At 49.4% G+C, this 15,604-nt stretch overlaps 1 protein-coding gene across 3 annotated transcripts in view; it reads left to right on the top strand.

The window, feature by feature from the left end:
• Rnf144a (ring finger protein 144A) overlaps window positions 1–11,191 on the top strand; it is a 120,852-nt gene extending 109,661 nt beyond the window's left edge. For all 3 annotated transcript variants that reach the window (XM_075984119.1, XM_075984117.1, XM_075984118.1), the window contains one exon: window positions 7,123–11,191. In XM_075984119.1, the coding sequence (XP_075840234.1) occupies window positions 7,123–7,254 (132 nt within the window). In that variant the 3' untranslated portion in view covers window positions 7,255–11,191. The remainder of the gene's footprint in view (window positions 1–7,122) is intronic.
• Window positions 11,192–15,604: the final 4,413 nt, after the last annotated feature.

Raw genomic sequence — 15,604 nt, 5'->3', positions numbered from 1 at the left:
AGGCCATGGGAAACGGAACACAGGACATCAGAAATGAGACCTGGATTGAAACATGAAAGGCACTGAACAAACCAGGGCTCAAGGATAAGGAAGGCCATCCCAGCAGTGCCCCGAGTGTGTGAAGTAGCAGGGGCAAAGGGCAGATGTGTGTCTGTCCACGAGGGAGACCATGTCCCTGGAAGGCTTCTTCCACCCACCTACTTTGTGCATCTGCCCGCAAGGCTAGGTGATGGGGGAGTGTCATATTATCAATCTGTTGATTTCATTGGTTAAGCAATAAAGAAACTGCTTGGCCCTCATAGGTTAAAACATAGGTGGGTGGAGTAAACAGAACAGAATGCTGGGAGAAAGAAGCTGAATCAGTGAGTAGCCATGATTCTCCCACTCCAGGCAGACACAGGTTAAGATCATTCCTGGTAAGCCAGCTCGTGGGCTACACAGATTATAAGAAATGGGCTAGTCCAGGTGCGAGAGTTAGCCAAGAAGAGGCTAGATAGAAATGGGCAAAGCAATGTTTAAAAGAATACAGTTTCCGTGTAATTATTTCGGGTAAAGCTAGCCGTGCGGGCAGCCGGGTGCTGGGAAAGTAGCCCGCTGCTCCTAACACAACAGCTAGGTCCTGTCCTAGGTCCCCGTAGCTTTCCGTTTTATCCAAGCCCAACACACCATGGAGTGCTCATGGTCCCCAAAGACCCCTTTATTCTTGTGGTTTGCCTGGTTCGGTGGCTTGGCTAGAGAGGCCCTGTTCCTCTGTCAGCCTTCCTGTTCTGAATCCAATTGCACCCCCCCCCCTCTGGACAGGCTTCCTGCCTTAGCTCTGCCTCCAGAGACTTGTTAATGACACTGAGGGAGAGGTTTATCATCTGTAGTCAATAGCCTTGTGACACTTTTATTGGGTGTTTACAGAGTCTAGACTAAGAAGGGACCTGGGGCCACATCATTCCTTCTGCTTAGGGGCTTGGCTTGAAATCTCCCATGCTCTTCTGCATCTGCTTAGCCTTGGTCGTCATTACCCAGGATCTCTGTTTCCTGCCTACACCCAGCTCTGAGATTCCACCTGTACTCTGTGCAACTCATTTAGGCCTTAGGTCCGATGTGAATAATGTGACATTACTTCCATCCTTTGGGAACAGGCTGCACCCTCATCATTCCTTTTGCTCCAACGTCTACCTTCCCCTCTGGACACCGCATCTGTATTTCCTCTTGTAGGACGTCTTGTAGGTTATTGATGCAATAACCATGTGTAACCTCAGTGCCCTGTTCCTGTTCCCAGAGTAGAGAGATACTTCAAAAACAGCCATCAGATGAAGCAAAGTATGGACCTTTAGTGTGGCTTTGTGACAGTGTCCCCATCCATCTTCCTTCCTTCAGTTGCTTCCCGGATGTGTAGCATGTTGGAGATAGGGTGGTCGTGGTCTTTGTTCTGACTCTTCAGGGTCTGTTCCTGGTGAACTGATAATGAGGTTGTGGGTTCGGAACACCTGGAGAGACAGACAAGCCCCAGCGACAGATGTGGTGTCAAATGTGACATACACAGAGTGTCTGGAGAGGACGTCTGTGCTCTCCAGAGGCCTGTGCACTCCTCTGTCCGCCGTTCAGAAACCGGTCCATCGAAGAGATCGCTTCTGCTTCCTCTGCCTGGTCTCATGCTTCTCTAGTCCTATCTGCTGCCGTCCTAGCTGGCTGCTGCCCTGGCAGCCACACCTTCCCAGTGCCGATGCTTTGGACAAAATCCAGCAACTGGGCACATTCTAACAGGCTGGAATCTGGGGGTCCTCAGGATATTGCAAGGCAATGTGAGAACGGAAAGCAAGGACATAACCTGTTGATAATCCAGGCTGGAAGACTGTAACAGAACAGAATGAGGCAGGAGTGTAAGTGGGGGTAGCTTTATAAGACCACATGTGCTGAAGACTGTAACTTAAAGCAAAGTTACTTTGGAGGAGAAGGTAAGGGCCGCCACTTAATTTGAATCAGCATCTCTCAGCATATGGAATGTATCTGATGGTAACGGGATCAGATGTGATCTGGGAAGGGAGAGAGTGGGCACTGTGGCATAGGCTAAGGCTGACCCTGGATACCCACAAGTTTTAGAGCCCCAGGAGAAAATGCCCCATGGTCTCACTTAAAGATCTCCACATCACACGTACATCTCCACATCTTCGCCTCTACAAAGCAGGCAAGAAGCCTCACAACAGCCCGAGGCCCCCTCCTGCCCCTCTCCCCCACTCACATCCCTCCCATCCATTTCAAAACCCTGCTCCAGTCTTGTCTCCCACACAGTCTTGTCTCTAAAGCACCCTGCACATGGCATGTCTTAAGTCTTAAGCTGGGGCTTTTGACTTGGATTTTACAGGCTCCCGCGGGTAGGCACATGCGATGCTCTGTTATCTTGACAGGCATCTCCGCGCCCACTGTCTACTTCTGCACCAACTAAAGTCCTGACATTGACCCACCCACCCTGTAAACGGGTTAGATGACTTCGGTTGCCACAGACGAAGCCACTGCAGAGAACTTCATGAGAGTCGGGATTCTGGGAATGCTTCTTTCTGTGGCTGGGGGTCCTGCTCAACTCAGACTTCTGTGCCATTTACGGTCAACATCAAGTCTAGCAAACTGTGACCACAGTGTTTTGAGGGTGTTGTCCTTGGTGTATGGTGATTTTGTGGGTTCCTGCTTCCTTACTTTTCTTTGTTATAAAGTTTTGTAGCATCATTCTAGCAGACGTGGGGGCTTTGCTTCTTGGAGACATTGCAGCTAGTTTTTGTCCGTTTTCTGAGTATAAAGCATTGCATGCTACATTTCACTCAGCCCCCATTGTCAAATGCTCCCTCCATTCCAACACAGTTGCATGCTGTGAATGAGAAAGTCTTTTATCTTGTCAGAGTTTTGCACATGTTTGCACATGCTCATACATGCATGCACGCAAACAATGCACACACGCATGTGCATGCATATGCACATACATATGCACACACACGTACACACATGCACACATATATCTGTTCTGGCTGGCAAGGACTTCTGCGGAGGTCAATAGGAGCCTAAGGCGGTGGTGTCTGAGCCAGCCTTCTTTTGAGCGTTTAGCATAAACCCCATTGCTGGGTAGTGTCTACTGGCTTTGCTCCATTGCCATCCCAGACTCAAGGTGAAGTGCAGATGAGCTGGACACTCGTTTTCTTTCTCCTCACTAGAGCAAAGCTCATCTTTCAGGACACGGTGTCTGCCGGGAGAGTTCCACCCAAGCTCCTGTTCCCTCATAAGCAGCTTGAGAGACTTTTCCACTCTGGTCTAGTTTATCCAGGAAGCTCAGTTCAGGCCATTGGGCCAGCCGGTTTTCAACTGTGCATTCCCTTGTGCGTGAGGGACTATGAGCCATGTCCTGCCCACTCCCCACCCCTGGGTGAAGGGCTGGGGTCCCCGCAGAGCTGCCTGACACTAGGATGGGCGTCTGAGGCTGGAACGATGTGGACCTTTGGAAAAGCACATTGGGTCATAGAACAAGAACACGGAGACCTGGATGCAGTGGCACGCACCTGTGGTCCCAGGGCAGACTACAAGGGAGTGGAGACAGGGTCTTGCTGGCCACAGTCTAGCCAAATCTGTGAGTTCACGTTTAGGGAGAGACTCTATCTCAAAAAAATAAATAAATAAAAGTTGGGGTACCACTGAGGAACACACCCAGTGTTGACCAACACACAAATGATCACACGGCCACACAATTGTGCACATAGATAAATAAAGTTTAAAAATGAGACTAGTGGACTGGAATTTAATCCAGAGACTCAGTGAGGCTCCATCTTCTCAGGCCTAGTTTTGCTCCCTCAGTGAAGTCTAAGGACCTCGCTCAGCTTTCCATAGCTTTGATTTGGACTTGCTCTTCCCAAGTTTGAATGCGGTCTGGAGTCTCTGGGAAGACCATTGACCACGTGCTATTTCTCTGACATGGCCACAAAGCTTGTGTTCTGATCTAACAGTGTTGGCTTATCAAACTCACATGGAGGCGTATTGTCTGGCAGCCCTCAGTGCTTTCCAATGCTGATGTAACCATGTGTGTAGTGACCTCTCGGGAGCCTGGACCCATCTCTCTATCCCCCACATGCTCCAGGGCCTGACCATCATGTCCTGATGCGTTTATCTGATTATTCTTTATCAATAAAAGCTCGGGAGTCAGATATTGGGGTAAGAACCTGAATGGCCAGAGACGTGGCAGAGAAGTGACCAGCCCCCTGTCTCTGTCGTTCCTCTGTAAGAGCAGCGTCATTCCTAAGTGCTGAGACATCTCTCCAGCTCCCAAGGTCTTCATGTGATTTTCACACATCACCTGACCTGATTGGTGTGATCCCGCCTCCAGCATTATGCTTATCCAATGAGCTTCCTGGATGAGGCTCAGTGTCTTATTTATCAACGCACCGTGATGTCTTGTATCACATGTGTTCTTATTTATAAGTGTGGGCATGCACTGCATGCGTGCACTGTGGTGTGTGTATATATGTGTGTGCTTTGTTTCCAGGAAATATTTCAGTGAAGGAGTTCTTTCCTTCCTGTGTGTTTGATGCTTTACTATAGAGTGGGCCTTAGAGCTTATTTGTTAATCCCGAAGTTGAGAAAACAGACTTGGAGAAGTCATATATTTATCATTTTGAACACTAGGTGGCAGTCTAACTCCACATTCAGCTTTCAGAAGGCTGAGTGTGGCTGATCTAAGGAAGGCTAGGGAAAAGAAGACCCCGTTGATTTGAAACAGCCCCACTGGCTGGTGTAGAAGTCAGCGGGACTTCATGTGGGCTTTATTCCTAGAGGAGGGGGAAAAACGAGTTTTCAAAAATCAAAATATAGCCGGACAGCGGCAGTGCACCTTTAACACCAGCACTACAGAGGCAGAAACAGGTAGGTCTCTGTGAGTTCAAGGCCACTCTAGTCTACAGAGAAAGAGAGAGAGAGAGAATTCCAGGACAGCCAGGGCTACACAGAAAAACCTTGTCTGGAAAAAAACAAAACTAACTAAATAAATGTTAAAAATAATAAAAATCTTTAACAATCCATGTTAGGTTTTAAAATCCAGAAAGGCAAGGGTAGCTCAATGTAATGTCTCATGTCCCTGTCATTCTAGTTCCCTCATTTGAAGGGTCTTGTCCTTGCCCTCTTAGACACTAAACCTTCTGGACATCTTTGTCTTCTCAGCCATTTCCTGTCCTCTAACAAGGTAGGCCTCTGCTTCTTGGATGACCTCTAACTGGAACTAACCCACTTCCTGTATTAGGCTCTTATGAAATCTTCGCCTTTCCATTAGACAGTGTTCTGCTAGAGTGTCGGGTATCTTTGGATTTATAATAGCTAGCCATCGTCTACCAAATAATGATCGCTCAGGGGTGGGGAGAAATCAGTAATTAGCTGAATACATGGAAAAGTGGACGGAGTGGGATTCATGAAGAGAAAGGAGTACATGCAGATAGATGCACCAATGGTTGGTTTGATAGACAGGGGGAGAGAGGAGTCCGTGGCTGATGGTTAAAGAAGTAGATGGATAATGCACTCGTGACTCCGTGGAGGGGTGGAGGGGATGCATGACTGTGTAGATGGTGTCTGGATGTACGCGTGGCTCCGTGGAGGGAATGCATGACTGTGTAGATGGTGTCTGGATGTACACGTGGCTCCGTGGAGGGAATGCATGACTGTGTAGATGGTGCTGGATGTACACGTGACTCCGTGGAGGGGTGGAGGGCATGCATGACTGTGTAGATGGTGTCTGGATGTACGCGTGACTCCGTGGAGGGGTGGAGGGGATGCATGACTGTGTAGATGGTGTCTGGATGTACGCGTGACTCCGTGGAGGGAATGCATGACTGTGTAGACGGTGTCTGGATGTACGCGTGACTCCGTGAGGGGATGCATGACTGTGTAGACGGTGTCTGGATGTACGCGTGGCTCCGTGAGGGGATGCATGACTGTGTAGACGGTGTCTGGATGTACACGTGGCTCCGTGGAGGGGATGCATGACTGTGTAGATGGTGTCTGGATGTACACGTGGCTCCGTGGAGGGGATGCATGACTGTGTAGACGGTGTCTGGATGTACACGTGGCTCCGTGGAGGGCATGCATGACTGTGTAGATGGTGTCTGGATGTACGCGTGGCTCCGTGGAGGGGTGGAGGGCATGCATGACTGTGTAGATGGTGTCTGGATGTACGCGTGGCTCCGTGAGGGGATGCATGACTGTGTAGACGGTGTCTGGATGTACACGTGGCTCCGTGGAGGGCATGCATGACTGTGTAGATGGTGTCTGGATGTACGCGTGGCTCCGTGGAGGGCATGCATGACTGTGTAGATGGTGTCTGGATGTACGCGTGGCTCCGTGGAGGGCATGCATGACTGTGTAGATGGTGTCTGGATGTACGCGTGGCTCCGTGAGGGGATGCATGACTGTGTAGACGGTGTCTGGATGTACACGTGGCTCCGTGGAGGGCATGCATGACTGTGTAGACGGTGTCTGGATGTACACGTGGCTCCGTGGAGGGCATGCATGACTGTGTAGATGGTGTCTGGATGTACGCGTGGCTCCGTGGAGGGGTGGAGGGCATGCATGACTGTGTAGATGGTGTCTGGATGTACGCGTGGCTCCGTGGAGGGCATGCATGACTGTGTAGATGGTGTCTGGATGTACGCGTGGCTCCGTGAGGGCATGCATGACTGTGTAGACGGTGTCTGGATGTACACGTGGCTCCGTGGAGGGCATGCATGACTGTGTAGACGGTGTCTGGATGTACACGTGGCTCCGTGGAGGGCATGCATGACTGTGTAGATGGTGTCTGGATGTACGCGTGGCTCCGTGGAGGGGTGGAGGGCATGCATGACTGTGTAGATGGTGTCTGGATGTACACGTGGCTCCGTGGAGGGGTGGAGGGTTGAGTGTGTGAATGAAGGTGCAGATGGAGGGGTAGCTGACTAGATGAATACAGAGGATGGATGTGGATGGACAGGCTGGATGGTGGGCCTGTGGATGGAGAGATAGAAACATGATCGGATATGTGGATGGAATGATGGGCCGTGCTGCAGCTTAAACTTAAGCTGTGGAACTACAAACCAGCGCCCTCACTCCCTCTCCTCTCTGTTTCCCTTCTAGGTGGTGGGAATCTTTGCTGGATTTGGGCTCCTGCTCCTAGTGGCCTCCCCTTTCTTGCTCCTGGCCACGCCCTTTGTACTTTGCTGCAAGTGTAAGTGCAGTAAAGGTGACGATGACCCACTGCCCACCTAGAGGACGGCGTGATGCTGGGACAGATTCCTGCCTCGGGACGTGTGGCCCCCTACCCCCCTACCCCTCCCTCACTAAACATGTTTCTTGCCTTATGTGCCCCATTGAGCTTCAGTGTCCAGCTTCCTGCAGAGATTTCAGGGATGACATCAGCCAGTGGGCAGAGACCTCGGGTGTGGTCTCCTCCGGGGTGTGAGGAAGGCAAGGCAGAAGTGGGTGGGGCGCATCCCGCAAGTTCTCCTGTGTCTGCAGACCTGGCCTGAGGTAGCATCAGCTGCACATCAGGCGGTTTCGTCTCCCTGGCCATAGACTGGGAACGTCCCGCTGGAGCTTAGGAGCCCCACTCAGACAAAGGGACGCCTTGGCTTCAAGATGGCATTGTATGGTCAGGAGAGGTCTTCAAGACTTAGGACTCTCTTCAGCTAGCACCTGATTATCTGACTTGAGAAAATCTGTTTGTGAACTGTTTTTACTCCTAAAGGCATTTAGTAAAATCCTTTTTAGAAGGCTCCCCCCCCCCCCACTTTCTGTCCACTGAATAGTGAAAATCAACAAGGTGCGTCAAAACCATGCTATGCCTTCTCTGAAATGTGCATTTTATGAAGTTGTAGATAAATGACTTTCCTGGCCTGACCACTTCTTCCAGGAGCTACAGAAAGCCTTATGCACACTTTGTGTTTCCTCTTGGAACCCGCTGTCATGACTGTTTGAATGCCGTGAGCTGTGTCCTGTGACCCACACAGGCTCCCTGTTGTCGGGTTTCTTTGAAGATGCTGACACGTTCAAGGGATCATCTCCCCTGTCCTCCAGTGCAGCTCACAGGGCCCATTCCTTCTCCCAGGTGGCAGCCAACACCTTGGAGTATCTCCAAACCAGGTGTTTTACTCTGAAGGCCTCTGCTTCCACTCCTTGCCCCACTTTGCAGGTTGGTGAGGTGACGAGGAGGGTTAGCACCATCCCTCCCTGGGAAACTCTGAGAAGTTGGGTGGGAAAGCTCTGAAGTGTTTGCATTGTTCAGATGCTTTAGGTAATTTGAAAAACCATGTGGCTCATAGGACACAGGCCTAACCCTGTAGTTAACCAGTGTGTTCTTGCTAGGAAAAAACAAAACTAAACAAAACATATAAAGAAAGAATGAAAGGAAGGAAGGAAGGAAGGAAGGAAGGAAGGAAGGAAGGAAGGAAGGAAGGAAGGAAGAAAGAAAGGACCTTCTGCCTAGGGGAGTGAGTTTGCGATTTGGTCCTTCTGGGGACTGTGTGTTTCCATGTCAAGTGTAAGATAGTAAGACCCAGGCACTCCACTGATGGACTCTGAAAATAGCAGAGAGAGTGCTTTCTTTCAGAATTGACTTTCAGAGCCCACCACGCTCCCCAGGACACAGGGGACGGTGTTCTTAAATGCTTACCGGGCATCCTACAAAGAAGTAAAGCAAACTCTTAGTCCTGTCACCTCAGCCCTTGTTCTCACAAGCCCATGGCCTCCTTAGTGACTGTCTGTGTGACTCTACACTTCTGGGCCAATGTCAAGTCCTAGCAGGCACTGACTGCCCAGGAGTGACTTCATTTTCTTTTTAACTGCTGGTGAGGTAGGACAACCGCAGGCTTCTCTCCCGCTGGTATTGATTTTTCTTTATTAAGCTAACGTCGTTTAGAAGCTCAGTCCGCATCAAAACCATGCTCAGAAAGTCGTCCTGTAGTTGAAATGGAAAAGTTCACTAGCCAGGTGTGACCTCTGAGACTTTTATTCTGCGTGAAGCCTGGCCTTGAGCCTCTGTGGTTGGAAACAAGGGGGCAAGGTGGCCTGGCTCTTCTGGAAAGGACTGACTATTTTATGTGAGTCTGTGGCTGGATTCGAGACCTCAGGCCTGGAATTTGTGTGCAAAACCATCCAGCCACCACCTTTTAAAATGCTTCTCAGAGGTGGCAGGCAGCCTGGGCCCTGGTTCCATCGGTGCACAGGCAGACTTCACAAGACCATGGTCCTCCCCACTTTGCCTTGACCACCACTGTCTGTCTCATTGTTTGGTTGCATTCATCCTTGCGGTAGGAACAGCAGCCTGTGTTTCCAGACCACAGCTCAGGCTCCCTAATCAAACATGGAGTCACTTTGTATCTGGGAGACTTCTGAAAGTTCACACACCTTTGTGACCCCACCTACTCACACCAGCCCACAGTGGTCTTCCCAAGCACGTGACTGGACGCAGGCAGGGGCCATAGGGATGCTGGGGCTGACCAAGTATGGACAGAGGATCCCTGTCTGCCATGAGCCTTTTTATCAAGCATACTTGCTCAATTGGATTTAGTAATAAAAATGAACTCGTCCACTCCCTCTAGAAACACCAGCAAGATCACACTGAAATATATACACTTGCATTGTTCCATATGGGAGTCCTTTGAGTAGAGACTTCCACACCCGTTTATTATGGGCACGCAGCTTGAGCCATGTGTGATGGAAAATGCACGTGGAACAGTTTAGGTGCCCCCTCCCCCAGATGCAACTGGTCTTGCTGTAAGTCCTGAGTAGCCTGAAGTGCTCTGTGATCATAGTAACCTTTCTGTTGCTCAGTGTGGTTGGTCAGAAGTGAAAATGAAGTTCAATGAGATGGACCACTCTCCTGATTGAAGAAGACTGTTCAGTCCTGAGCTTGTGGAAGAGCCTCTTAGTGACAGGCTGTGGGCTTGTCTAGTAGGGCTCCACTGAGGGCCTGCTGGCCTGTGGGTTATCTGAGGCATTGGGTGGCTGACCCTGCCCACTGTCTTACTGGGTGTGCTAATCCCTGCCAAGCTCAGTTTTGCAGCCCATGGCTCACAGTCCCCCCAGGGTGACGCTCTCAGAGGCAGTCATGATCCGTGTTCATGGAGGACAGAGAACCAGCTCCTTGTGGGGACAGAGATTTGGATTCCATGAATTACGGCCCGCCTCTCCACCTGGGAGTAGCTCAGACTGTGGAACCAACACCTTCCCCACTTTGGTATCTGTCTTGAAGAGGACAAATCCTCTCTCTCTATAATGTATTGTTCCATAAAACAGGTGTAAGATCCTAGCCAGGTTTCCCATTGAATACAACCCCTGGAAAGGAAGGCTTGTCAGCCTTGAACATCTGACTTAAAGATGAATTTATTTTTTTCCACTGGACTTAGGAAAGGGAGAGGTTATCTCATGAATCCGAAGTGTTTCCCTTGGTCGCCTTTAAAAATTAGGTGACTGGGGAGAATGAGGGAGGGTTTATTTTGTGTACTTCCTGATTCCCACAGATAAATAAACACACCTGTGAATATATATATGTAAATCACAACAGAATCTTCAAGGGAAACCACTTTGCATGTATATGATTTCATGACGGTTTCCTTTAAAAAATAAAAATACCAAAGCTTGTTTCTCCCTCACAATGAACCCAAACCCTTATGAAGTTAAATGAGGTAAAGAGATTATAACTGACTGTCGCCAAAACAAACTCAACCAGGAGGGAAGGACTTATGTTCAAACGGTGTCTGATGCCCCATGATTAGGAGAGCCCACCCTTGGCAGTTAAAACAATCTCTCCAGCCCTCCTGGTTTGTATAATCCTGTCTTCCAAGATCCCAAGGCCCTCCAGTTAGGTGTAGCTGTGTGCCACGTGCCTGACTTCTCTTTGAGACTTTGCTAACTTTGCCTCAAGTGTATTTTAATCTTGTATAAAAACATGCATGTGTCCGTCATGCGCACGTGCACACGTATGCATTCTGTATTTGATGAGTGGTTACGGTAAGACCAAACAAGCAAGCAAACAAAAAATTATATATGAGAAAATTGCGTTTGTGGTTTTGAGACGTGAGTACACTTCGTACCACTAACACTGTGACGTGTAAGAGCTGTCTGGATGCCTTTCCATGTTGTGATTTGTACTTTAGAACCCTAGGGACACATTGGATTTATAATTTCAATACATATTTTAAATGTATTGCGTCTTACGTCGTCTGTCTCCCCCTTCGAAGGGATTTCTTTTTAAAGATATTTTGGCTGGAATACAGGTGAATTTTTGTATACTCCCGCCTGGCTCCATCTTTTGTAACTGCTTCGCTGACTGGCCTAAAGATTGGGTGCTGAGAACGGCGGGAGGTGGGAGGAAGAGGGGGAGGCAAGGAGGGAGAGGAGATCTTGCCACTCAGAGCACAGCATCTGTATTCGGAGACTGTTTTCTCTGCGACAAAATGGAAGCCACTAACGGCTTCTTTTAGCTCATGGTTGGAGAGGGTGCCAGTCTTTTATAGTGGGGAATGGAGGGAAGAGTCCATGGCACCATAGCCCTGTGGCTGAGACTCTTTACATCTCAACCAAGTCATGGGCAAGAGAGGGAGCTGCTGGCCCTCGCTTGATTTTCCTGTTCTCTCCCTTTTCCTTCATTCTTGGATCTCAGTTGTGTCCAGGTCCCAACAAAAGCAATGTAGGGTGGGGAAGGATTTCTTCCAACTCACAAGTGTGGGGCAGCTGGTCACATGACATCCACCCACAGTCAGCTAGTGGGGTTGGGGTGGGGAGGGAGGTGAGGGAAGATGCTGATGCTCAGCTAGCTTTCTCCAAAAATTTGGTTCATGGCCCACATTCATGGTGAATCCTGCCATTGCCGTTAAATCCTGATAGAAACACCCTCATAGACACACCCAGAGGTCAGTTTCCATGGTGAGACCGTGAAGATTGACCATCACACCAGCCCATGAGATCCTGACTCCCACATTCAGGGTGGATCTTTTCTTCTTAACCTGTGGAAATGCCTCCATAGACACTCTCAAAGGTGTGCTTCCCTAACAACGTAATAATGTTTCTTTGTCCACAGTTGACAATGTGGGCTAACGATGGCAGACTCTATGGAGGAGCGGATGGGAAGCCCAGATGAAAGTGCCCTGGAACCTTCTGAGGACTGTAAGGAAGGCACACACATCTCTGCTTCCTTGCGGTAGTAGCATCTGACAGGTCTTGGCCTTCTTCAGTGTCCATATCTATCACCATATTCTGCCTCCCTCTTCACCCGGTGCCTGCTCCCCCCATCCCGGGTGCCTGACATTGAGGGCCACACTGAGAAACTCAACTTGACCACCAGAAAGACCCTATTTGCTGATAAGGTCACACACGCTCGTGGGTTCCTGGGTTCATTCGCTTAGCATATCTTAAGGAAATGTAATTCTGCCTTTAGCTGGCAGCGCGGTGCATAGAATGCTGCACAGCCAATTGCATACAGGGCTCATAGATTCCACTAAGCTGGTGAACCAATGAACTGGGGCCTCTTATCTCTGTCCCATAACACTTATAGACACAGGCCCCTGTGTCTGGCCTTTGTGGGTGCTGGGGATCTGAACTCAGGTTCTCATACCTGTAACAATGGGCACTGTATGGGCTGAACCATACCCCCGACCCCCAGGTAACAAATTCTTAACTTCTGTTTACAGCAGATGACGGACTGCAGGTTAGGCAGGTAGACTGCCTTGTATGAGAGACTCTCGGGGATTTGGCTTGCAAAGTCTACCCGGCACACAGATCCTTAATCATAACTCATTTGGGAATCCACAAAAGGACAAAAACCCAATTGTGCTCAGCTATTTGAGGAAAACCTTTCAGGGCCGAGAGCACGAGGTTGCCCGGAGCGGGATGCGCTCCTCTGCAGAACTCCTAAGGCATTGTGAGCACACAATGGATGGTAAATAATCACCCAAGGTTTTTATTAACGACAAAGGAGCAATCAGAGCCGTGATGAAGCTTGCAGATGAGACTAAACTTGGAGTTATAACAAATACCAATTAGGAGAGAGAGACAATGAAAAGAGACCCCCGCCCCCACCCCAGAGGGAAAGTTACAACAAAGCAAGTTTCCGCTTGGCAAAATAACCACACATGCACCTGCAGAGGGCCCATATTGTGGGGAAAGCCCAGAGAGTTAAAGGGAGGCAGACCCGACACGGCATTCCTATGCCAGGCACGAGTCAACAGGACGTTTGATAATGTCAAACACGGGGTGTCGCCCGTGTGCATCACTGAAGAATGGATACACTAGAGCCACCATATTTGGGTGCACTTTGGAAGCTGTGCACCATGTTAACTGGACAGGTCCTCTTCTGTTTCTTATGGATGCACCTTGGCTTCCTCGCCACTCCCCCACTCCGTTCTTAGGATCTCCTCGGGGCTCTTCCTCTTCTGCTGAAAGCCCTCGAAGACCTCCGTGTGCCTGGGTGACCGAATCACGTTCTTCACCTCTAAGACCCTCCCAAACAGGCCCTCTTACCCACGTATTGTCCAGGATGACCTGCAGCCCATGGGGAAGGACAAAGTGCCAAGCAGTATATCTGTCCCCTAGGAGAGAGAGAAGCAGGAGGACAGAGTGTGGGCTACATCTCCTGAGCACCTGAATATGTTGTCTGGCCTCTGTGCCTATGTTCCCCATATACACAATGATTTTTCTAACTGCTCTCCATTGGAATTTGACTTGAGTCCTGGCAAAGAAAGGCCCGAAATACCCTCCCCCCAAATCCTCTTGCCTCATATCTATGCTTATAGGTGCACAAAAGAAAAGCTCAGGAAACATGTAAAAATAGGGTTCACATTTTAGGTTTGCTTATGACAAGGAGGGGTGACTGGATCTACTGCCGTGGCTAGGCTTACGGCGGTGTGAGCCTACATCTAAAACTCCATATACTGTGGGTAGACCAAGAACCAGACCCAGCTATCACCCATCCCCACAGGGGCCCACTTTCTATAGCCGAGTTTCATCTCCTAAAGATTCCAGGATCTCCCAGGACAGCATCAGGACCTAGGACCACGTGTTCAAGCACACGGGTGAGGTTCATTTTACACTCACGCCGTAAGGGATAAGGGATGCTAAGCCACTAGGGTAAAGGCTTGGGGCATCGACTTGGCACGTAAGAGGAGGAGGTCGCGTCTGCTCTGTAGAGACTGGAGTGAAACCTTACGATTCCTGATACTTGTGGAGAACTCAAATCCCGTCTGCTGTCTATCCATTGCGTAAACCTGAGGCGCCTCTGCTGGCACTGCAGCCGTCACTGTGGATGAATAGGAGGATGAACTTTGAAGAAAATCGTAAGATTTTATGGTAGAAATCTGTCCAAGGTCAAAGGCTAAGCAGGAGTCTGTGGGTGGCTATGCCGCCTTTAGAGACCAGACCCAGGGCAGAGAGCATTTCCTGGAGGGGCAGCTAGGAAGTAGAGGTTAAGAGGAATTAAATGGTGGTGGGGAAATGAGAAGACGGGAGAGGTTGAAGCTGGAGGTTTGCCGTGAGTTTGAGGCCAGCCGGGGCTACGCAGTGAGCTCTGAACCAGAAGAAACTCCAGAGTAAAACATTGTCTCCTCAGAGAAAAGAGAGCAATGGGAAGATGCAAATTAGGAAGAAGAGAAGATTGACTGTGTGACAGGAAGTACTTAGAGCCCATTTCCTGCTTTAATGTTTTTTTAAATGATTTATTATTTGCATTTCATGTGCAGTGGCATTTTGCCTGTGCGTATGTCTGTGCGGGTGTGAGGTCCCCTGGAACTGGGGTTACAGACAGGTGTGAGTGGCCACGTGCTTGCCGAGAATAAAACCGTGGTCCTCTGGAAGAGCAGCCAGTGCTGTGAACCACCGAGCCGTCTCTCCAGGCCCTATGTCCTGCTTTTGAATAAGGGTTTTGGTTTTTTTTTTTTTTTAAAGTCACTGTTTAGTGCTCTGAAGATCCCATGGAAGAAACACTGCCGTGTCTGTGTTTAAGATGGTCCTTCTGTCCTGTTGCTATCAAGGGAAAATTGAAGTACTGTTCTCCATAGCACAACTTTTCAAAGACTTATCCATCACCTGGAAGTTTCAGCCATTAGATTAATATCCTGACCCAACTCCCTGAAATACGTCCCTCCTCTTTCCTGCTTCATCTTGTGTTTCTCCTCCGTTTTCTACCTCTCTCTTTACCTCAAGCTTCTGCAAGTCTAAATAAAACATGGCTTAACCCAAAGGACTGCTGATGGCTTTGTTTTCCCAGACAGCTGTCCCTAGGGGATAAGACCCTCTGACGCAGCCATGTGTCACTGCATCTAGCTCATGGGCTAGATGTTCCCTTTGCCTCCCAAATCTAGACTGAGACGGACTAATATCCTTGTGTCCTCTGCATTCCTCCCCTCTTGCAATCTCTATCCAGAATAAACACAGAGTCAAATGGAGGGAAAGGCCAGCACGTTTTCCTGGAGCCCTAAATTACTGTTTCCTGTTTGGCCCACAGCAACACCCATCAGTGTTGCCCAGACCCCACAGAGATACAGAGACCCTCTCACATTCTCTTTGTACACAGAGGAACCCTTATATTTCTTCATTAAACTTAGCAGAGACGCCATATAGCGCTTTC

Source organism: Microtus pennsylvanicus, chromosome 8 (genome assembly GCF_037038515.1).
Source record: "Microtus pennsylvanicus isolate mMicPen1 chromosome 8, mMicPen1.hap1, whole genome shotgun sequence".
Taxonomy (NCBI): domain Eukaryota; kingdom Metazoa; phylum Chordata; class Mammalia; order Rodentia; family Cricetidae; genus Microtus; species Microtus pennsylvanicus.
This window is presented reverse-complemented; position numbering and strand designations above follow the sequence as displayed.